We start from the raw sequence: 24,186 nt of genomic DNA, 5'->3' as shown, positions 1-24,186 counted from the left end.
ATTAATTTGCGGAAAATTCCCACATGACCGATGCCCTCGATAAAGAAGTCCCTTAGCATCTCCCCCCTGCAGGCATCTGTGAACTTACAGAGGCTGGCCAAACGCCGGCGGTCCGCTACGAAGTCCGGTATGCTCTGTCCTTCATGACGTCGGTGGGTGTAGAATCTTTGTCGGGCCATATGTATGCTACTCGCCGGTTTTGAGGTGCTCCCCGATCAATTTGCTAAGTTCTTCAAAGGTTTTGTCCGCCGGCTTTTCAGGTGCTAGTAAGTCCTTCATGAGCGCGTAAGTCTTTGGTCCGCAGCTGGTCAAAAGATGAGCCCTTCGATTGTCGGCCGCTGCATCCCCCAGCCATTCTTTCGTAACGAAGCTTTGCTGAAGCCTTGCGACAAAATCGTCCCAGTCTTCCCCAACACAGTACCGTTCCTCTGTGCTACCGGTGGCCATTCTCGTGGATCGTGAATTCCCATTTCTCGTCGCCAATGTAAAGTCCTTACTCTACAGTATGAAACCACACGAGGCACATTCTGGGGACAAGGTCACTCTGTGACCTTAAATCTTTATTCACAGGACTCCAAAGACGATGACCCTGCGTGGGACCTCCCTTTTTATACCTGTGTGATCAGGTAAGGAGTTTCTCCCACAAGTTAACCCCTTATGGTCAAGGTGTGCATCTAGTTTGAGTGTATACAGTAATATTGTGGTTACATACATGACAATAGTTGTATTAAATTCTTAGGAATTCTGAGTGGCTTGAAATTCATTTTTTAGCAAATTTACCCTTAGAAGAAAATAATTGATATGAAAATTGTTTTGTCACTAATCTGATACTGTGGTACTACTTTTCTCTCCAAATATTTTATGCTAATGAAAAAGTTCTGAAATTAAGTTTAAGCAAGGGCAGTCTAAAAATATGTTACTGTGTCATTGCAGTGGAATTAATTTATCATTTTTTTGGCTAGTTTGCTTTATCAATTTTCCTTCTTCCCTGAAGGCACTAACTCCTTGCTGTAGAGGGAAATCATTTCATAGGCGCTATTTGGTACCTTGGCCAAGTGGTCATTAATCATTTGTGTGCCTTGGCTGTGAGTTTTAGGAGTCTATTCGATTGTAATTTATTGGAAAATATATTGTAGCTGAGCCCAAGCCTGTCCCTGCCCTATGCCCACATGTCTGCACTTCTGGTAGTATTTACTGCATAGTGACCAAAAGTGTGAACTTGGCCTTTTTTCTTTCTCACTTACTAATGCAGGATGTTCAGATTAATTGTAGTGCCATAGCATCAACCAATTTGAGATGAATTAACTAGCCATTGACTGCGAATCAAACCTCAGGCATCTTGGTTTATATGAATTAGCTACTCACTGGAGGAGCCATAGAATTCATTGTTTTTAATTATTCCTGTGGTATTTTCCAGTTCAGTAAGATTCTCCAAAGAGGAACAAATCAGACCCATCATTGTAATTTGAGGTCAAATTATATTTTCCAAAATCAGTGACAGCATTTAGCTGTAAGTCCTTCCTGCCACACACACATTGACAAACAACCTTCCTGCACCAAAGATAATATATCTGCAACTCTTTAACATTGTGAACATCATATAAATTTAGATTGCTAATGGTGATCTGTCTCCCATTTTTGAATATAACCTGGAAAAATAGAGGGTTAGCTCAAAGGAGAAGCTACAAATTTTGATCTACTCTAAATATTCTCTTGGGTTCAGTTTCAGTGATTTTTCTTGTAAGCATATCCAGTGTCCCTTTTGAATGAGACATTTATCTTTCCTGCCTAATATCTTAAGATGGCACCTCCCAGAGACCTGTTACAATGAAACTCCTTTGAAATAAGAACTGAACACTTTAATCCTGCATGTACTGCCATATGCATTTCTCCAAACTTCCAAAGGGGAGACAGATTAACACTTCAATGAGAGACAAAAAAACAAATCAGTGAGCTGATTTTTTAACAATCAGTAAGTAAACATATTTATAGAATGTCTCTGACCTTAATTAAGTAATGCTGCTGGTTATATACAAAATAATAAGTATGCCACACTGACCACTTTAGCGGGCCAAATATAACCTTTATGACCAGTGTTTCCTCAGCAGTATTGTAAAGGGAAGATCTGCTCACTCCCAGTGTGTCCCTCACTAGATTGCACACAGATTCTGCCCTAGACTATGTGATCATTCCACAGGGGTATGGTAACCTAGTGGTTATGGTACTGCACTAGCAACCCAGAGGTTGCAAGTTACAATGAATCTGCTCGTTTTTATGCTAGGATCAGAAAAATAACCATGAAATCTTCCAGATTATTACAAAAACATAAATGTTCTAAAAGAAAGAAAGCCTACTGCCCCTAATTCTACCTCCTGATTTTAACAGCTGGGCCTCATTATAATATGATTGGCAAGCTGGTTGATCAATCGCATCCGCAACAGGGAGTTCACCCACCTAGATCGTGCAATTTCCAATGGGACTTGTTGGACAGGGAAGTGCAAATGGCGTTAGGCAACTTGGGGAACTGATTTTGAGGCGGCAAACAAGCAGAAATGGTTTCCGCTCAATTTTGCTAACCAAAACAAAAAGATTCCCTGATTTTTCTCAGGAAAAATGCCAAAAACGCCGTGGAAATTCGGGGCCATGTATAATGAACGTAATGTAACACGATTGCGAAATGCAAAAAGTTTACACTGTAAAAAGAACCCCAACATTTTCTTTAAACTCTCTTATGTATTATAACTGTTGAAATGTTGATTTGTTGTGATACGAAATGCCTCTCGTATATGTAACTGGAACACAAATATAAGTTTTGAATTGTCCATGCAGAAAGGTTCATAGGAACTAAATGTGATTTTTCTTTTTCTAACGTCATTACAGTTCAGAGGCAAATGATCTTGCTCTCAGGCTAGCTCAACAATACACCAAGCATGAAGACATTGTTGTCCTAGACAAGTAAGTTATCTTAAATCATAGGATGGTTACAGCACAGAAGGAGGCCATTCAGCCAGTCGAGCCAAGCTGGCTCTCTGCAAGAGCACTTCAGCTAGTCCCCCCTCCCCTGCCCCTTCCCCATACCCCTTCAAAATTTTCAGTTACTTATCCATTTCCCTTTTGAAAGCCATGATTTAATCTGCCTTCACCACCCTCTCAGACAATGCATTCCAGATCATAATCACTCGCTGCGTAAAAAAGTTTTCCCTCGCGTCGCCTTTGGCTCTTTTGGCAATCACCTTAAATCTTTCCTCTGGTTTTTGACTCTTCTGGCAATGGTAACAGTTTCTCTCAACTCTGTCTAGACCCTCATGATTTTGAACACCTGTATCAAATCTCCTCAACCTTCTCTGCTCGAAGGAGAACAACCCCAGCTTCTCCAGTCTATCCCTGAACCATTCTTGTAAATCTTTGCTGTACCCTCTCTCAGGCCTTCACATCCTTCTTAAAGTGTGATGCCCAGAATTGGACACAATATTCCAGTTGAGGTCAGACCAGTGTTTTATAAAGATTCATCATAACTTTCTTGCTTTTGTACTCTATGTGTGGTAACAGGGTGCTTAGAAATTTGTAATATATTAGGCAGAGTCAACATGATTTTATGGAAGGGAAATCGTGTTTGACAAATCTGTTAGCGTTTTTTGAAGATGTATCTATTGGGATGAATGAGGGGGGAACCAGTGGATGTGGTGTATTTGGATTTTCAAAAAGCATTCGATAAGGTGCCACAAAATAGGTTATTTCACAAAATTAGAACTCATGGGATTGGGGGTAATATGTTAACATGGAGCGAGGATTGGTTAATGGACAGAAAACAGAGTAGGCATAAACTGGACTTTTTCGGGTTGGCAGGTTGTAACTAGCGGGGTAGCACGAGGATCAGTGCTTCAACCTCAGCTATTTACATTCTACATTAATGACTTAGATGAAGGGACTGAGTGTAATGTATCTAAGTTTGCTGATGATATAAAGTTAGGTGAGAAAGTAAGCTATGAGGAGGACACAAATAGGCTGCAAAGAGATATAGACAGGTTGGCTGAGTGGGCAAGAATGCAATGTGGGAAAGTGTGAAGTTATCCACTTTGGTTGGAAAAACAAAAAAGCACAATATTTTTGAATGGTGAGAGACTGGGAAATGTTTGCATTCAGAGGGATCTGGGTGTCCTTGTACATGAATCATAGAAAATTAACATATAGGCACAGCAAGCAATTAGGAAAACAAATGGTATGTTGGCATTCTTACAAAGGGATTAGAACGTAAGAGTAAATAAGTCTTACTACAATTATACAGGGCATTGGTGAGGCCATACTTGGAGTACTGTGTATAGTTCTGGTTTCCTTACATAAGGAAAGTCACACTTGCCTTGGAGGGAATGCAACAAAGGTTCACTAGACTGGTTCCTAGGATGAGGAGATTGCCCTATGAGGAGAGATTGAGTAAACTAGGCCTATATTCCCTAGAGTTTAGAAGAATGAGAGGTGATCTAATTGATTAAGGGGCTTGACAGAGTTACTGCTGAGAAAATATTTCTCCTGGCTGGGGAGTCTAGATCACGGGGTCACAGTCTCAGAATAAGGGGCTGGCCATTTCGGACTGAGATGAGGAGAAATGTCTTTACTCAAAGGGTTGTGAATATTTGGAATTCTCTACCACGGAGAGCTGTGGATGCTCAGTCGTTGAGTATATTCAAGACAGAGGTCGATACATTTTGGGGAATTAAGGGATATGGGGATAGTGCGGGAAGGTGGAGTTGAGGTAGAAGATCAGCCATGATCTTGTTGAATGACGGAGCAGGCTCGAAGGGCCAAATGACTTACTCCAGCTCCTATTTCTTAAGTTCATATGTCTATTTATGAAGCCCAGGATCCCGTATGCTTTTTTAACTGCTTTCTCAACCTGCCCTACCACCTTCAACGATTTGTGCACATAAACCCCCAGGTCTCTTTGTTCATGCACCCCCTTTAGAATTGTACCCTTTAGTTTATATAGCCTCTCCTCATTCTTCCTACCAAAATGTATCACTTTGCGCCTTCCTGCATTAAATTTCATCTACCACGGGTCCACCCATTCTATCAGCTCGTCTTTGTCCTCTTGAAGTCTATCACTATCCTCCTCACTGTTCACTATACTTCCAAGTTCACCACTACTCTCTGTTTTTTTTCACTAAGCCAATTTTGTTTCCATGCTGCCATTGTCTTTTTTATTCCATGGGCTTCAACTATCTGCCCAGCTTATTTGGCACTTTATCAAACGCCTTTTGGAAGTCCATGTACACCACATCAACTGCATTGCCCTCATCAACCCTCTCTGTTACCTCATCAGAAAACTCAATGAAGTTAGTTAAAGGCTGGCTTTTCTTAATTAATCCACACTTGTCCAAGTGACTATTCATTTTGTACAGGATTATCGTTTCTAAAAGCTTCCCTAGTACCAAAGATAAACTGACTGGCCTGTAGTTCCTGGATGACACCCTTTCTTGAACAAGGGTATAACATTTGCAATTTTCCAGTCCTCTGGCACCAGCCTCGTAACTAAGATGAATTGGAAGATTATGGCCAACATCTCTGCAATTTCCACCTTTACTTCCCTCAGCATCCTAGGATGCATCACATCTGGGTCCAGTAACAGAGAGTAGTGTTGTCACCTGGTGTCTCACACATCACACATGAGCAGGAGCGGATGGTGGAGACAGAGACAGCAGTTGGAGGGCACAGGAAGCTCCAAGCTCTGCTCAGCTGGACGCAGATGCTGAAACTCGGCGGTGGTGAGGGGGGAGGCGTCGACAAAGAAGATGATTCTGGAGGAGTAACAAAAAAATGCGGGAGGCTATGACAGGATTTCCAGCCGTGGTATACTCACTTGCAGGAAGAATGGAGGAGTCCATCTCCAGCATGAATGGCATGATGTCGCAGGCCATGACCTTGATGAGTTCGTCCATGGAAAGGGTGACCACCTCTCTCTCTCTCTCTCTCAGGCAGTCCCTCAGGTTCTCAGGTGACTGATGAGTCCAATGAAGGACCTACAGTCTCTGTCACAGGTGGGGCAGATGGTGGTTGGAGGGACGGGTGGGTGGGGTGCTTGGGTTGTCATGTGCTCCTTCCGCTGTTTGCGCTTGGCTTCCGTGTGCTCCTGGCGAAGAGACTCTTGGTGTTTGGCGCCTTCCCGGCTACTTCTCCTCATTTTGAGCGGTCTTGGGCCAGGGATTCCCAGGTGTCGATGGGGATGTTGCACTTATTCAAGGAGACTTTGAGGATGTTCTTGAAGCATTTCCTCTGCCCACCTGGGGCTCACTTGCCATGTCGGAGCTCTGAGTAGAGCGCTTGTTTTGGGAGTCTTGTATCGGGCATGCGGATGATGTGGACCATCCATCGGAGCTGATCAAACGTGGTCCATGCTTCGATGCTGGGGATGTTGGCCTGAACGAGAACACTGACATTGGTGCGTCTATCCTGCCAATGGATTTGCAGGATCTTGCAGTTGCAGCGTTGGTGGTACTTCTCCAGTGCTTTGAGGTGCCGGCTGTTCAAATCCATGTCACTGAAGCGTATAGGAGGGCGGGTATCACTACTGCTCTGTAGACCATGAGCTTGGTGCCAGGTTTGAGGTCCTGGTCTTCAAATACCCGCTTCCTTAGGTGACCGAAGGCTGCACTAGCACAATGAAGGCGGTGTTGGACTTCGTCATTGATGTTTGCCCTTGTTGACCGTAGGGTCCTGAGGTATGGAAAATGGTCGACGTTGTCCAAAGCCTCGTCATGGATCTTGATAACCGGGGGGCAGTACAGTGCAGTGGGGGCAGGTTGGCAGAGAACTTTTTCTTTATGGATGTTTAGTGTAAGGCCCATACACTCATACACTTCGGTGAAGGTATTGACGATGGTTTAGAGTTCGATCTCCAAGTGTACGCAAACGCAAGCGTCGTCTGTATACTGTAATTCAGTGACAGAGGATGGGATGACCTTGGCTCTGGACTGGAGGTGAAGGAGGTTGAACAGTTTCCCGTTTGTTCTGTAGATTAGCTCCACTCCAGCGGGGAGCTTACTGAGGTTGAGATGGAGCATTGCAGCAAGGAAGATCGAGAAGAGCGTTAGTGCGATGACACAGCCTTACTTGACCCCGGTACGCACATGAATTGGGTCTGAGGTGGATCCATTGGTCAGGATCACGGCTTGCATGTCATCGTGAAGCAGGCGGATTATCGTGACAAACCTTTGAGGGCAGCCGAATTTGAGGAGGACACTCTATAATCCGTCCCGGTTGACTGTGTCGAAAGCCTTTGTGAGGTCAAAGAAGGTCATGTACAGAGGCTGGTGCTGATCCCTGCATTTTTCTTGAATTTGACGTGCGGTGAAGATCATATCCATTGTGCCTCTTAGTGAGCGGAATCCGCATTGCGACTCTAGGAGGAGCTCTTCAGCCACTGGGAGCAGGCGATTGAGGAGGATTCTTCCGATGACTTATCCTATGGCAGACAGCAGGGAAAGTCCTCTGTAATTACCACAATCGGACTTGACACCTTTCTTGAAGATAGTCATGATTACAGCGTCTCTGAGATCCTGTGGCATGCTCTCCTCCTTCCAAATAAGTGAAATGAGTTCATGGATATGCGCCACTAGTGCTTCTCTGCCATGCTTTAGTGCTTCGGTGGGGATTCCATCTGCTCCTGAGGCCTTGTTGTTCTTCAGTTGTCAGATGGCCTTTTCAACCTCATGCCGAGCTGGAGTTGTGCTGAGGTGGTGGCGGGTAGCATGCTGCGGAATGGAGTCGCGGACACTCATGTCGAAGGCAGAGGCTTGGTTAAGGAAATCTTTGAAGTGCTCCTTCCAGCAGGCATTGACAATCTCTCTGTCTTTGATGAGTACCTCTCTGTTCTTGGCCCTCAGTGGGGCAGGACCTTGGATGCTTGGTTCGTGACTGGACTAAAGAATCCATGCACGTCGTGATTGTCGGCTAGTTACTGGATCTCGTGCGCTTTTTCCACCCACCATCTGAAATGAATGCATGCTTGTTCTAACCAACAGCTTGCAGACTCTGAATACCACTTAATAAAGATGAATAGAAACCTAGATTTGGCCATTCGTTGCCCCACTGATGCGCAGCCAAGTGCTCTCCAGCTCCTTGCTAGCAGGGAAATGTGGGTGTGACATGAGAGGGACGTTGGTGAAAGGGGACATGGAAATGGGGGCTCTGCTCAAAGCACTCCCACTTCTCCCCTGTTGCCCCTGCTGCGCCCCCCCCACCCCCCATAGCCAGAGCCTCACATGCTGCATCATTTCCTGATGGCCAAATCTGCTTGTGTGAGGTGTCAGTATTTGAGGTTTTTTTAATGTCATTTATTCAGCTCCATCAATTGCCGCTGTACTCTCGCCTTACTTCCACTGGCGAGATTCAGCAAGACTGGGAATCCCATGGATACCCAGTAAAAGCTCAAACCACAAGTAAAAAAGGCTCTTAATAGCATCCTAACTAGCTCTTAATTGGTTTATCTAGATAACCCGCCTCTCATGATGGGGTTCTCTCGCAGCCTAACGAGCTCGAGTTAAAGGCAGTAGCCGGTAGGTTGAAGCCAGCTTCCCGATGCACTGTCAATTTTGACACTTTTAACTACCCACCCGCTCCCAAATTCGCTCACTCTTTGGGGCCGAACTGGATCAAGGCCTCTGCCCGCCCAAGTGCTGCCCAAAGTGTTGCCGATGGCCGGCGAGGTACATGACGGCACTTTCGGTGGGGTTTTCATTGCCCAGGTCCCTCGAAGGTCGGCGGCGGCAAATCAACGACGTATGGGTGGGCGGGATGTCTCATTCTCGGTGGCAGAGGCGCTTGCCGCCCAAGTGCTGCCGAGAATGCAGTCGGGCCCACGGAGGGTCGAAGAGGTAAAAATAAAAATCACCACCAACAAAAAGAAAAGATCTGAGGACTGCAGGGGACCCCATCCAGGTAAGTGCCTGTAAAGAAATAATTTAAAAACATTCCGCTTACCCTTTTTACAGGACCTTGACCCTCACCATTCAGGATAGAGCAGCCTCCACACAGCGGTCCACCGCCGTCCTGCCGCCAAATCCCGCCCACGCCAATTTGGCATCTCGGTGGGCGGGAGTGTACTTACTCGCATCGGCCGTCCGCTGACGTCGGCGGGTGGTCCCGGCAGCTCTCCCCTCCCGCCCGCTCCCGCTACGTCAAAAGTGACACTGGGCGGTTCGAGCAGAGGAATGTCGGCGGCAATGGGCGGTAAGTTCTTCAAAATCAGCCCCTTTAATGCTAATATTCAGCCCTATGTGTTTTCTTCAATAAGTTTTCAATTTACCATTTGTCCTTGTAGTGGTACCATATTTGTGTTGCAGGGCCTAAAGTAGTATTACATTTAAGATGATAATTCCATTGTATTGCAATATTTAAGACCATACTGCATTGAATAACAGTTCTACCCTGATATAATGTATATGTGACTGACCAAGTAATCATTACTTTTTTGTATTCAAAGTGCCTACCATGGACACCTTAATTCGTTGATAGATATCAGTCCTTATAAATTCAGGAGTCTAAGACCACAAAAGGATTGGGTTCATGTGGTATGTTGAAGTCTAGTAATTAAACTGTAATACTTGTCAAAACATTTATTTTGTGAACTTCCTTTCAGTTACAGTATATATTTCTTTACTGTCTGAACAGGTGCCTGTTCCAGATACCTACCGAGGACTGTACAGGGAGGATCATCCTGATCCAGCCTTGGCCTATGCAAATGAAGCAAAAGCTATCATTGACGATGTAGAAAAGAAAAATCATAAGGTACATTACTTACGGAAAAAACAATATTGTGTTATACAGTATAACTAAGTGAAACCATCTAGGGAGAGAATTCTAGGGGGCAGGGTTATGGGGGCTGATTTTTGTGTCGCTAGCAAGATGGAAATTGGGGGAAAGACCCGCCGAATTATCGCTGGATGTTCACCTGTTCCAATTTCCAGGTGAAATTTAGACAGCGCTCTCGTCAGAAACAAATAGGGGCCTCATTAAAGTATGTGACTAGGGATCAAATGGCACAGTTCAAATCCTAACGCCACTTTCATCTCTAGCCACTTTGCTGCTCCCAGTTCCTCAGCCCACCTACAAGCCATGGGCAGTACCATTCAGGAAGTGCCATTTCCAATGGGAAATGGATTCTTGGCTATAAAAGGTATAGAATGTAAAAGCCAAGATATAATAAGCATATATAAAACCTTAAAACCAACATTAGAGTACTGTGTATAGTATTGAGCTTCACACTATAGGAAGGATTTTGAGATTTTAACGACACAGATTCACAAAAAATCTGCCTGGTATGATGAAATACAGAGGAAGACTTGAAATATTGGATCTTTTTTTGTTAGAACAACTCTGATTACTGGGCAGTATAATAGAAGTGTTTAAAATTATGAAAGAATGGAACAGGCTAGATAAAAGCAGATGTTTCCAATAGTTGAGGCATCAAGTACAAGGTACCGTAGTTATGTGGAATTAACTCCAAACATGAACTATCCTATTCAGGAGAACTGGAATTAACGGAGGGTAAATAAACCTGATGTCACATTATCAACTTCATATCTATATAATATATAAACTTGGATAGCACGTTTATGCAGTTTTCCAGAATTCAATATTGGAAATTGACATTGTAAAAGGATAGACAAAAAACAATGACAGTTACTTTTTCATTGATTTAAATTATGGCTTGTGATCTGTGAACAGATTACATATTCCTATAAACTATAAAATATTTTAGAACTGTTCGTTAGGACCAGATTATTGAATGATAATTTGACATGGCAGGGCATCGAACAGCATCTACCATTAGTTAGACTTGCCCCTACACGTTTAGGTTTTTTAAATTTTTGGGTGGCAAGATGCTGAAAGTGAGAACTGATGGCATCACAGCGAGGGAAACAAAGCATCCGGGCCCTGAACGAACAGGGCAAGCAACTGTGCACCTCCTTAAGCAATTGGATTGAAGGTTTGTGAAATTAACAGTGCAAGGAACTGTCCATTAGAATGGGTGAATTCAATGTCAACTCTGGTACAGAAAGAGAATTAAAGCAAGGGAAAGGAAGATTGGATTAAGAGAGAGAAAAAAGAGACAGAAAGGAAACATTTTTTTAATTTTTACTTTTACTTTTTAAATCGCCAACAACAATTAAAATTTGAAGGAATGAGACTCCCCATTTGTAACACATAACTTACAGTGTCAGAGAGATTGGCGGTAATTAACATTTATCATATCGTTAACAGGGTACTTAGTCTGAAATGAATAAGACTTATCTTTCTGTGGCGAGTTTAGTTCATATAAACCAATGCAAGTACAGTAATTTCATGCCGCCCAATGTATTTCAATGGTGAGCCAGACAACAAGATGCTGTTTTTGTGAAGCTAACAGTGAAGCAGCGCATCTCGAACAGCAACTTTTGGATTTCCACATTTAACCGCTGATCTGAAGTTTTGGCATTTGTGCAGAAATAATGGCAAGTGCTATTAGCCTTGTCATTATTTTGACAACAAATTATGAGCCATTAAGTTCATCGTGGCTTGGTAAGCTGTGCATTGTGTAATATGGCAATGAGTATTACAGGCCAGGTTTGATCTTTGGTTTGTGTTGAGCTAGCCAATGGCTAAGGTTGCAGTGGGAACTTGGCCTCAACATTTCTGAACTCAGTGGAGAAATGGATAATTGGCAATGAAAGGAAGAAGAAATAATTTGCATTGATGTAGGGTATTTTAAGTCCTCAGGTCATTGCAAAATGAACTATTGCCTTGTAGGTAAATGCAGCAATTAGTTTGCATATAGCAAAGTTCCACAAATGGTAAATAAGAAAAAATTGCTGTTGACTGAGTGAAGAATGTTGGCCAGGAAACCAGAGAACTTCTTATTTTCTTAAAATAGTGCCATGGGGCCTTTTATGATTCCCTGAACAGTCAGCACCTCCAAAAATACAGCACTCCCTCAGTACTGCACAGAAGTGCCAGCCTAGATTATATGATCACATCCTGAAATAGGGCTTGAACCTATTACTTTTTGACTCAGAAGCAAACTTGCTATCACTGAGTCAAGTTGACACTATGGTCTAGAAATTCGGACACACCATTTTTGAGGGACTATACCCTGCACCTGAACAATGAGGGTCGACGCACACACGATATTGGGCCTCGGTCTCGTTTTCAACAAGCTAGCGAGTTGTGGATAGTAACATGCAGCTCGCTGGCGAAGTGGCATTGAAGATCAGACCGCTGTGATGATAACAACGGCCCTCGAATAAGGGAGTCAATGAGCTATTGGTGACAATCAGATAAGTGCGAGCGAGTGGGAGCAATCAGATGAAGGGGCGGCAGTGGAGCAACGCCTGAGCACTCAAAGATCCTGCTAAGAAAGCCCTATTCAGCCAATGCCTCACAACCAACCTGATCGCTCCCAGTGATCCAGAGACGCAGAGTGTCCACAGCGCTTGGTCTGCCCTCAATGCCTCCATAATTAGCACCTGCGAAGAGATGCTTAGTCACTCGACCAGGAAGCGCCAAGACTGGTTCGACGAGAATGACCAGGAGATCCAGGAGCTGATAAGCCGCAAGCGCAAGGCATTCTTGAACTGGAAACATCAACATAACTCGAGAGCAAGAAAGCAACTCTATAGACATCTGAAGGCCAAGATCCAACATAAAACCCACAATCTAAAGAATAGATGGTGGGTGAAGAAAGCGCAGGAGACCCAGCAACTAGCCGACAACCACGATGTGTGTGGATTCTTTAGCGTAGTCAAGACCACCTACAACCCAAGCACCCAAGACCCTACTTCACTGCAGGCCAAGAACGGAGAGGTACTCGTCAAGGACAGAGGGGCAGTCAGTGCCCGCTGGAAGGAGCACTTTGAAGATTTCCTTAACCAAGACTCTGTCTTTGACATGAGTGCCCTCGACTCCATCCTGCAGCATGCCACCTATCACCACCTCAGCACAACTCCAGCCCGGCATGAGGTTGAAAAGGCCATCCCACAACTGAAGAACAACAAGGAGCAGATGGAATCCCCACCAAAGCACTAAAGCATGGCAGAGAAGCACGATTGGTGTGAATCCATGAACTCATTTTTCTTTTTTGGAAGGAGGAGAGCATGCCACAGGATCTCAGAGATGTCGTAATCGTGACCATCTTCAAGATAGGTGACGTCCGATTGTGGTAATTACAGAGGAGTTTCCCTGCTGTCTGCCACAGGGAAAGTCATTGCAAGAATCCTCCTCAATCGCCTTCTCCCCTGTGGCTGAAGAGCTCCTCCCAGATTCGCAATGCGGATTCCGCCCACTAAGGGGTACAGTGGACGTGATCTTCACCGTGCGTCAAATTCAAGAGAAATGCAGGGAACAGCACCACCCTCTGTACATGGCCTTCTTTGACCTCTCAAAGGTCTTTGACATTCAATCATGAGGAATTATGGAGTGGCCTCCTCAAATTCGCTGTCCTCAAAGATTTGTCACCATCCTCCGCCTATTTCATGATGACATGCAAGCCATGATTCTGACCAACGGATCCACCACAGACCCAATTCACATACAGACCAGGGTCAAGCGAGGATGTGTCATCACACCAATGCTCTTCTCAATCTTCCTTGCTGCAACGCTCCATCTCAACCTCAGTAAGCTCCCCACTGGTGTGGAGCTAATCTACAGAACAAACGGGAAATTGTTCAACCTCCGATGCCTCCAGTCCAGATCCATGGTCGTCCCATCCTCTGTCATTGAATTACAGTATGCAAACGACACTTGCCCCTGCGAACACTCTGAGGTCGAACTCCAAACCATCGTCAACACCTTTACTGAAGCGTATGAGAGCATGGGCTTTACACTAAACATCCATAAGACCAAGACCCTCTACCAACCTGCCCTGCCACACAGTACTGCCCTCCAATTATCAAAATCCACGACGAGGCCTTGGATAACGTGGACCATTTTCCATACCTCAGGATCCTACTGTCAACAAGGGCAGATGTTGATGACGAAGTCCAACACTGCCTTCAGTTTGCCACTGCAGCTTTCGGTCGCCTGAGGAAGTGAGTGTTTGAAGACAAGCACCTCAAACCCAGCACTACTGCTCTGTAGACCAAGCTCATGGTCTACAGAGCAGTAGTGATACCCACCCTCCTATATGCTTCAGAGACATGGGCCATGTACAGCAGATACCTCAAAGCACTGGAGAAGTACCACCAACACTGCCTCCGCAAGATGTTGAAAATCCATTGGCAGGATAGGCGCACCAATATCAGTGTTCTCGTTCAGGCCAACATCCCCAGCATCAAAGCATTGACCAACGCTCGATTAGCTCCGATGGATGGGCCACATCCGCGTGCCCGACACGAGACTCCCAAAACAAGTGCTCTACTCGGAGCTTCAACACGGCAAGCGAGTCCCAGGTAGGCAGAGGAAACACTTCAAGGTCACCCTCAAAGCCACCTTGAAAAAGTGCAACATCCCCACCGACACCTGGGAATCCCTGGCCCAAAACCGCTCAAAGTGGAGGAGAAGCATCTGGGAAGGCGACAAATACCTCGAGTCTCTCCACCGGGAGCAAGTGGAAGCCAAGCGCAAACAGTGGAAGGAGCGCACGACAACCCAAGCACCCCACGCACCCATTCCTTCAACCACCTTCTGCCCCACCTGTGACAGAGACTGTAGGTCCCACATCAGGCTCATCAGTCATCTGAGAACTCATATTAGTATGGAAGCAAGTCATCCTCGACTTCAAGGATGATGTGGAGTATTATAAAGATACTCGACACACGTCTGTTTTGGAGAAAAGAGTCATTTATTAAGTACTCGATCGAGTGAGAGACAGCTTCTACATGAGTTCAGTAACTCGGTGACCCAAACCAGCTGTTCTCTCCGAACAATCGTCGGGTTACTGTTTTTATACAATCAAAATACATACAAAATCATGAAGTTCCTCGCGGAGGCTTTCCATTTGTTGTTTACCTGCCGCGTCACAAAATGTTCACCTACCTACTATGATTAATTAGTTAATACAATTATATTGACAGCAAGCTTTGTTACCTCTCCTGTGCGCCTTTTATCTGATAAGTTATGTGCTACATCATTCTCAGGTCTGCGAACTCTTATCCTCTTGGTCTAACTGCTTTCAACCAGTTGAGATGTTCTTCAATCATCTTTTGTTTCCCGTAATCTCTTACCACTCTATGTGACCTAACCTTGGAGTTTATTTTTCCCAACTGTCTGGTTTATACTGTAATAAGATGATCTATCTTCCTGAGAGTTCTAATGTTATCATTTTCCCAGTGTTCGTAGCACGTATTTTTTCTTTTTTCTCTCAGCCTTGGTCTTGGTTTTTAACTTTACTTAATTAGGTTCCCTCTAAAAAATGTAACTTTACTTAATTAGGTTCCCTCTAAAAAAAATTCTACAAGGGGACTGCCTAAGAAGAAGAAGGAGCTAGTGGGAGCAATCAGATGAGTGTCAGGTAGCGGCCCACATCCTTTGAATGTGGGTTGGAGAGGAACACTCTTGCTTCTCCTGGCTCCACATTCAGGTAAATATATTTTAAATCCTTGCCTTGTTGGTTGCAGCTAATAGACAGTCTGTTAAGTCGCGTGTAGACCTTGTTTACATGAAGGTGCCGGCTGCCTCAGACCAGGACAATTTTGCAGATGGGAACTCAAGCAGGCTTCAGGCCCCTTTTTTGGCAGAGAGCCTACCACCAGTTTCAGCCGGGGGCCTTTTTATTGCCCTTTACCAATATGGTAGGTGGTGCACTTCTGGCTCGTAATGAGCACACGCTTCCTGTCCGCTATAATGGAGACTTAGAAGACCGTTTAACACTTGATAAAATGTCGCTGCGTGGCCGAATTTGTAGGGCTGTGAATCAATTATTCCTGCTCTTGATTGCTATTCATCATTTCTTGCTCTACTTGCTGGTTAGGGAGACAGCCAAATTCAGCTGGAATAATGCCAACATTTGAGTAGCTAAACAGTGAGCATTTTCAAGCTGATAATGATCCTGTCCTCAAGAAGCCATGTACATACAGATTTTCCAGCAACGGTCAGTAGATAATAATCCGTCATGGAAACTCTGGCCAGTTTCTCTCCAGTCCAGGGACAATGAGCTTATTTGTAGTGCCCCATGCTACCCTGGTTAAGATCAGGTAACTCAGCAAATATTAGACCTCGAACGTGGGACCTTCGTGGTCTCATTGGCTCGGCACACAGCAGACAGTGAGCCACTGGGGAAGTCTGTGGATTTCTATCCATGTGCAGCTGACACATTAACATTTTGACATCACCACATGTTCTGAATTCAGATGTCTGGTTTACAATTTTCATACATTATAATTCCACACTAGTTTCTATTTATTTTTTCTTCTTCTATTCAGATTGCAGCATTTTTTGCTGAATCGTTGCCAAGTGTTGCAGGTCAGATAATTCCACCTGCAGGATATTTCCAGAAGGTTGCAGGGTATGTATTACGTATTACTTTGTCTAAGTATGTGCATCACAGAATTCTTCGATTAAACAAAATAATTTTATTTTGGTCACTGCTACGTTTTTTTTTCTTCTAGCCTTCTTACTCGAGATTATTTTGGCCCTCATAGCTGAGAGCATTCTGATGGGTGGTCCCAACTCCCCATACTTTGGAAAGTGTCTGCCCTTTGACATGTAGGTAAACTTTCAAGAGCATTCCCAGCAAATGGGCAGCACACCCTGTCCAGTAATTGCTATCAACTACTGGTTCCATAAGAGCTAAAAGCTTAACCATAACTAATGCTTCAACAAGAACGCACTCCAGTCTTCACGAGCAGGACCTCATTACAACAAACCTTATTGTAAGCATTTAATAGCAAACAAATTTATTTAGGAAAGATAAACACGAAGTTAAGTAACAATCACATAATTACATATTTACAGATATCCACCTAACTCTTTAGGGTTGATTTTTAACCCTGCCCGCCCAGTGAAAATGCACGTGCCATTTTAGCTTATGCCGACTAAGTGCCGCACAGTCCTGGACTCACCAGTGAATGCTGTCAGCAGGCAGATTCATGGCCAGAAGAGGCCCTGGTAAATTTATTTTAGCAGGAGGAGACTGTGCCCCCTCCTCCCCCTGCCCCGGGCTTCTCCCTCCCTCCACAAACCAAGATGGTCCCTGACCTTCCCCGCCCCCTTCCTGACTTACCTTGCCGGAGACTGACTGTAGGTTTCTGGCAATGACCTGCCGCTGTGCAACTTCCTACTCTGAACCCCAGCATACATATTATTCCTGCTGGCTTCAGGTGAGAGTCAACGTCAGGAGATGCAAATGACGACCTGGAATTAAACTTTCCTCTAGCTTCATGTTCCGAGGGACCAGATGGATCATTGCTCACTTTTGCCTATAATACGCACATGTATAAACCCTATCTAGACTCAGCTTTTGTTTCTTAACTTGTCCCATTACCATCTCCTTTTGCCGCACCATCATCCCTTTAGTCACTTAATCTTTTCAGCCTTCCATCCTGTCACAGACCTTCCCTTTTGTTCTTTTCTCCCCTCCCCCTTTCCCTGTCCCTACACTTGCTTAAAAACCTGTTACATCTCTAACTTTTTCCAGTTCTGACGAAGGGTCATTGACCTGAAGCGTTAACTTTGTTTCTCTCTCCACACATGCTGCCTGACCTGCTGAGTATTTCCAGCATTTTCTGTTTTTATTTCAGATTCCAGCAGCCGCAGTATTTTGCTTTTCTATAAACACAGATGAATGGGCCACTCTTTCACAATCTGGCTTCTAAGTTAAAAGAGGGAGTGAAGGCAATTAATGCTGATCTGAAGTCCAGCACAGGCCAGAAAACAATGTATCCTGCAGTCAGGGTCTGTGCTGAGCAGATCACATGCAGCTCTGTGCTGATCTGACACTCTCAAGCATCACAATGTCAGTGTGGGACCACATGTGCTGACTAAGTGCTTTTATCAGAGGCCTGAAGATTGAGAAGCTGCTTCTCGCTCCACCACTGTAACTTCAGTGGAAACTCCTTTTAGACCTGTAAATGTTTTTTTTTACTCAAGTTACAGTAGCTGGAGAAGCTCTAAGGAAATAGATCTTCCCAGCCTCTGGCCTTAAATCAGGTAGGTTGATGTTGAGGTTGCCATTGTATGTGCAAGACTTCCATTTCTGGAACTGGTGGCATTAGTTAAAAACTAGAAGGATAATGCTTTAAATCATCAACATTCAGCATGAAGCAGTGGTGTGACAGGATTCTGTGCTCACATTGCAGAGATGTCGGGCTCAGCTATGTCATGTTAAAGCACTTACGTGAGGCAAGATGTCAAGCTGAGAATACAAGTGAGAACCAGACTAAATATACAAAGTTCAGAGGGGAGCTGAAGAAGGAAATAAGAGGGGCAAAGAGAGAGTATGATAATAGATTGGCAGCTAACATAAAAGGGAATCCACAAATCTTCTATAGGCATATAAATAGTAAATGGGTAGTAAGAGGAGGGTTGGGGCTGATTAGTGACCAAAATGGAGAGCTACACAAGGAGGCAGAGGGCATGGCAGAGGTAATAAACGAATACTTTGCATCTGTCTTTACCAAGGAAGAAAATGCTGCCAAAGTCATAGTGAAAGAGGAGGTAGTTGAGATACTGGATGGGATAAAAATTGATCAGGAGGAGGTACCGGTTGAACCTCTCTTATCCGATACCCTCAGGACCTGGCCTGTGCCGGATAAGGGATTTTGCCGGATAAGGGATTGTGCCGGACGAGGAGAGGTCACATTAAATTGGATGGTACAAGTACTGAGTAAAAGGATATCGGGGCTGGCTGGCTTGGGGATGGGAGTGTGGCAGAGAAATCCTGGGGGGGAGGGGGGACGGGCCTGTGGCTCGCAGGGTCGGGCCAGCGATTGTGGGAGTGGGCTGCGAGGAAGGACTTCAATTTGTTCATGTCAGAGCGGCCAAGAATGGTGCCAGACGACGGGTGGTGGCAGATAAGGGAGTCCCGGATAGGGAAGGTTCAACCTGTACTAGAAAGGCTGGCTGTACTTAAAGTAGATAAGTCACCAAGACTGGAATGGATGCATCCTTAGCATGCTGTGGGAAGTAAAGGTAGAAATTGCAGAGGTACTGGCCACAATCTTCCAATCCTCCTTGGATACGGGGTTGGTGCCAAAGGACTAGAGAATTGCAAATATAACACACTTGTTCAAAAAAGGATGCATGGATAAACCCATGCAACTACATTTAACCTCGGTAGTAGGGAAGCTTTTAGAAACAGTAATCCGAGACAAAATTAACAGTCACTTGGAGAAGTATGGATTAATTAAGGAAAGCCAGCACGGATTTGTTAAAGGTAAATCATGTTTAACCAACTTGATTGAGTTTTTTGATGAGGTAACAAAGAGGGTTGATGAGGGCAATGCGGTTGATGTGGTGTACATGGACTTCCAAACGGCATTTGATAAAGTGCCACATAATAGGCTTGCCAGCAAAGTTGAAGTCCATGGAATAAAAGGGACAGTGGCAGCATGGATCTGAAATTGGCTAAGTGACAGGAAACAGAGAGTAGCGGTGAACGGTTGTTTTTTGGACTGGAGGCAGGTATACAGTGGTGTTCCCCAGGGGTCAGTACTAGGACCACTGCTTTTCTTGATATATATTAATGAATTAGACTTGGGAGTACAGGGCACAATTTCAAAGTCTGCAGATGACACGACATTTGGAAGTATAGTGAACAGTGAGGAGGATAGTGATAGATTTCAGGAAGACATAGACAGGCTGGTGCAATGGGCAGACATGTGGCAGATGAAATTTAACTCAGAAAAGTGCGGAGTGATACATATTGGTAGGAAGAATGAGGAGAGGCAATATAAACTAAAGGGTACAATCCTAAAGGGGATGCAGCAAAAGAGAGATAGAAACATAAAAAATAGGTGCAGGAGTAGGCCATTCGGCCCTTCGAGCCTGTATCACCATTCAATAAGATCATGGCTAATCATTCCTTCAGTACCCCTTTCCTGCTTTCTCTCCATACCCCTTGATCCCCTGAGCCGTAAGGGCCATATCAAACTCACTCTTGAATATATCCAATGAACTGGCATCAACAACTCTCTGCGGCAGGGAATTCCACAGGTTAACAACTCTCTGAGTGAAGAAGTTTCTCCTCATCTCAGTCCTAAATGGCCTACCCCTTATCCTAAGACTATGTCCTCTGGTTCTGGACTTCCCCAACATCGGGAACATTCTTCCTGCATCTAACCTGTCCCGTCCCGTCAGAATCTTATATGTTTCTATGAGATCCTCTCTCATCCTTCTAAACTCCAATGTATAAAGGCCCAGTCGATCCAGTCTCTCCTCATGTGTCAGTCCTGCCATCCCGGGAATCAGTCTGGTGAACCTTCGCTGCACTCCCTCAATAGCAAGAACGTCCCTCCTCAGATTAGGAGACCAAAACTGAACACACTATTCCAGGTGAGGCCTCACCAAGGCCCTGTACAACTGCAGTAAGACCTCCCTGCTCCTATACTCAAATCCCCGAGCTATGAAGACCAACATACCAGTTGCCTTCTTCACCGCCTGCTGTACCTGTATGTCAACTTTCAATAACTGATGAACCATGACACCCAGGTCTCGGTGCACCTCCCCTTTTCCTAATCTGCCGCCATTCAGATAATATTCAGTCTTCACGTTTTTACTCCCAAAGTGGATAACCTCACATTTATTCACATTATACGGCATCTGCCATGTTATTGCCCACTCACCTAACCTGTCCAAGTCACCCTGCAGCCTTCTAGCATCCCACTCACAGCTCACACCGCCACCCAGTTCAATTCCTTCATCCAAATCATTGATGTATATTGTAAAGAGCTGGGGTCCCAGCACTGAGCCCTGCGGCACTCCACTAGTCACTGCCTGCCATTTTGAAAAGGAGTCGTTTATCCCGAATCTCTGCTTCCTGTCTGCCAACCAGTTTTCTATCCATGTCAGTATATTACCCCCAATACCATGTGCTTTGATTTTGCATACCAATCTCTTGTGTGGGACCTTGTCAAAAGCCTTTTGAAAGTCCAAATACACCACATCCACTCGTTCTCCCTTGTCCACTCTACTAGTTACATCCTCAAAAAGACCTGAGGGTATATGTGCACAAATCGTTGAAGGTGGCAGGGCAGTTGAGAAAATGGTTAAAAACGCATACGGGATCCTGGACTTCATAAATAGAGGCATAGAGTACAAAAGCAAGGAAGTTATGATGAACCTTTATAAAACATTAGTTTAGCCTCAACTGGAGTATTGTGTCTAATTCTGGGCACCGCACTTTAGGAAGGATGTGAAGGCCTATGAGAGGGTGCAGAAAATATTTACAAGAATAGTTCCAGGGATGAAGGACTTCAGTCACGTGGATAGACTGGAGAAGCTGGGGTTATTCTCCTTGGTGCAGAGAAGATTGAGAGGAGATTTGATAGAGGTGTTCAAAACCATGAGGGGTCTAGGCAGAGCAGATAGAGAGAAACTGTTCCCATTGGCAGAAGGGTCGGGAACCAGCGAACACAGATTTAAGGTGATTGGCAGAAGAAACAAAGGCGACAAGATAAAACTTTTTACGCAGCAAGTGGTTAGGATCTGGAATGCACTGTCTGAAAGGTTAGTGGAGGCAGATTCAATTGTAGCTTCCAAAAGCGAATTGGATAAGTAGCTGAAGCAAAAAAAATTTCAAGGCTACAGGGAAAGGGTTGGGGAGTGGGACTAGCTGAAGCTCTTGCCGAGAGCCAGCACAGGCTCGATGGGCCGAATGGCCTCCTATGCTGTAACCATTCTATGGCTCCGATGTTGATGAGCTGTAAGCCCCGCCCATTTTTCGGCGGTCCCTGGATGGCACTTACCTATTTGGCGCCCGCTGCCGCTGGGTCCTGCCGGGATCCATTTTCGGCTCGGTGTGCGACGGCATCAATGGACGGAAGGTGCATGCCTCTCGAATCAGAGAACTTCGGAGGCGACGCACCGCGCATGCGTGATCTGGGTTTTTTTTTTGTAGTTCTATCAGCACACCGACATCATTTTTGCCACGATTGAAGCTGCTGGGACATCTGCACATGTACTTAAATGTTGAACACTCTCTTGCACCTGCCAGTTTTAGAGGGGAGAGTGTAGGAGACACAGAGCTGCAAACTTTTCATTATCCATTCCTTAAGTAATTTATCACGATTGGGGAAAAAAGCTTCAAAGAAGACTGTCAAGACCAGGCCCAGAGTGCCCTGGTTTAATGATGAGGAACTGGAAGAGCTTGTATCAAAGGCGGAGCGCAGGTATAAAGACCTCACCCGGGATGGTCGTGGCAAACCTCCACCATCCCAATACCGACGCATCTGGAGGGAGATTGGTGAAGCCATGTCCTCAATGGGCAACATTGAGCGAGATGGCAACCAGTGTAGGAAACGCTGGAACAAGAGTGAGTAAACAATTATGGGACCCCTCCCGTGCAATTGCAAAAGGTTATGGCCCATATGTGTGTGTGTGTGTGTGAGGGGGGCATGAACAAAGAGGGTAAAGGCTGCAATGTTTCTTTCTGCAGAAGAAACAAACTTCCAAGGCAGCAAGCCTCAGTGCCATGGGAGGGGGCCCAGCAGAGGTGATTGAGTTGAGCAGCCTGGAGGAGCGTGCCTTGGCACTGTAGGGTGACCGTTGCCATGCAACCACAAAGGGTGATGCAGATCCCGTGCTGGAGCATGGTAAGGGTATAATAATTTCCGGTGTGAGTAACGCTCGTGGCATGAAAGGTCATGCAATGGCAAGGCAAATGCGTTTTGTCGGCCATTATTGGTGTGCCCATGTAGAGATGGAACTCCTTGATGCCACATTGTGAAATGAGATGGCTCACATGACCGCTTGACTTACCCCCCTTCCCCCCCCCCCCCCGCCCCCGCACCCCATAGACTGAATATTGTCCTCTGCTTGCAGATGGTGAGTCGGACAGCACCGATAAATGCACGCCATCCATCTCTGGCACTCAAAGGAGGAATGTGACCCCAACATCTCCCACCCTGACGTTGTTCCCATCCCAAGACATAGGCTCCTTCCTCCACCCCCCTCGCTCCCCAAGATCACCCATTTCCACCGCACCCACCTCTGCCACTCAGAGTCACGAAGAAGAGGAGAGGGAGGAGGGAGAAGGGCCGGCCTTTGAGCCCCTTGAGGTGGAGGAGCTGGAAGACGATGTGTGCCACCTGTCCGGAGACCCTCGGCGTCGGGCTCAGAATTCCTGGGATTTGAACTGGATGCAACGTCTCCATGTGCTGCCAGGCGCAGAGGCTGTGAAGCTGACCCAACCCGGGCGCGTCAACCCACAACGACCCAACAAGCTGCTGAGGATGCAGGACGGCTCGCAGAAATTCATGAGATGGTCCAGCTATCGAGGATGAGCGCCAACCTAGGTCGCAATCTGCTGCAGACCATGGCTGGGATAGCTGCCAGCATCGCTACCCTCACTCAGCATCATTCTGACAGTATGGACTGGCTCACGAGTGCGGTGGAGCACAACACCCAGTCTGCTGAGGCGATGAGGCAGACAATGGCTTTTGGGCCGGTCGTGCAAGCCCCCGACCCCACACCTCAAGGCAGACAGATCCCGAGGAGCCGAAGATGCCAGTGCCTTCAGTCACGCCCCCTACCTTCTCTCCAAGATGTACACATCTGCAGCGATCCAGCTGCCCTCCTGCACAACCTGCTCAAGCAGAGGGGGAGGGGGTGTGGGACGCCATCTTGAAGGCGGGGCAAAGAAGAGGACGATGGGCCTCACATCAAGGGGGGGGAAGAGAGGTGATAACTGATAGAGGGTGGGTGTTGGTGGTCGAGATGTTCGTAGATTTTATAAGGTTATGTCACTTTTGTAATTATGCACTTTTAAATACAGTCACAATGTTCACCCTCTCTTGGTCAGTGTCTAATTTTCAAGAAATGTGTGATGCCTTGTGAGAAACACACAGCTGTCCGTCAGGTGTTCTACTGCATCAGGAATATATTGCGCTCCACATATGATTGCACTGTATAATGGGTCCTGTCATCAGGACATCACAGCGCGACAAGTAAGGGCGACCAATGCAGAAAGGCTGTCATGCAATCAGAGCCGCTTGAACTACTTGCAGGACACACATTAATGCTTACAGGTCAAGCCACTTTTTAAGACGCCAAACAGGGTGGAGT

At 45.6% G+C, this 24,186-nt stretch overlaps 1 protein-coding gene across 2 annotated transcripts in view; it reads left to right on the top strand.

The window, feature by feature from the left end:
* The window catches only part of LOC139262943 (5-phosphohydroxy-L-lysine phospho-lyase-like), a 68,335-nt gene that overhangs the window by 15,382 nt on the left and 28,767 nt on the right, over nucleotides 1–24,186 (top strand). For both annotated transcript variants that reach the window (XM_070878287.1, XM_070878286.1), the window contains exons 4-7: nucleotides 2,881–2,955; nucleotides 9,476–9,563; nucleotides 9,664–9,780; nucleotides 16,389–16,471. In XM_070878287.1, the coding sequence (XP_070734388.1) occupies nucleotides 2,881–2,955; nucleotides 9,476–9,563; nucleotides 9,664–9,780; nucleotides 16,389–16,471 (363 nt within the window). The remainder of the gene's footprint in view (nucleotides 1–2,880; nucleotides 2,956–9,475; nucleotides 9,564–9,663; nucleotides 9,781–16,388; nucleotides 16,472–24,186) is intronic.

This window comes from Pristiophorus japonicus, chromosome 4 (genome assembly GCF_044704955.1).
Source record: "Pristiophorus japonicus isolate sPriJap1 chromosome 4, sPriJap1.hap1, whole genome shotgun sequence".
In the NCBI taxonomy this organism is placed as follows: domain Eukaryota; kingdom Metazoa; phylum Chordata; class Chondrichthyes; family Pristiophoridae; genus Pristiophorus; species Pristiophorus japonicus.
The sequence above is the reverse complement of the archived record's forward strand: the minus strand, read 5'-3'. Positions and strand labels throughout refer to the sequence as shown.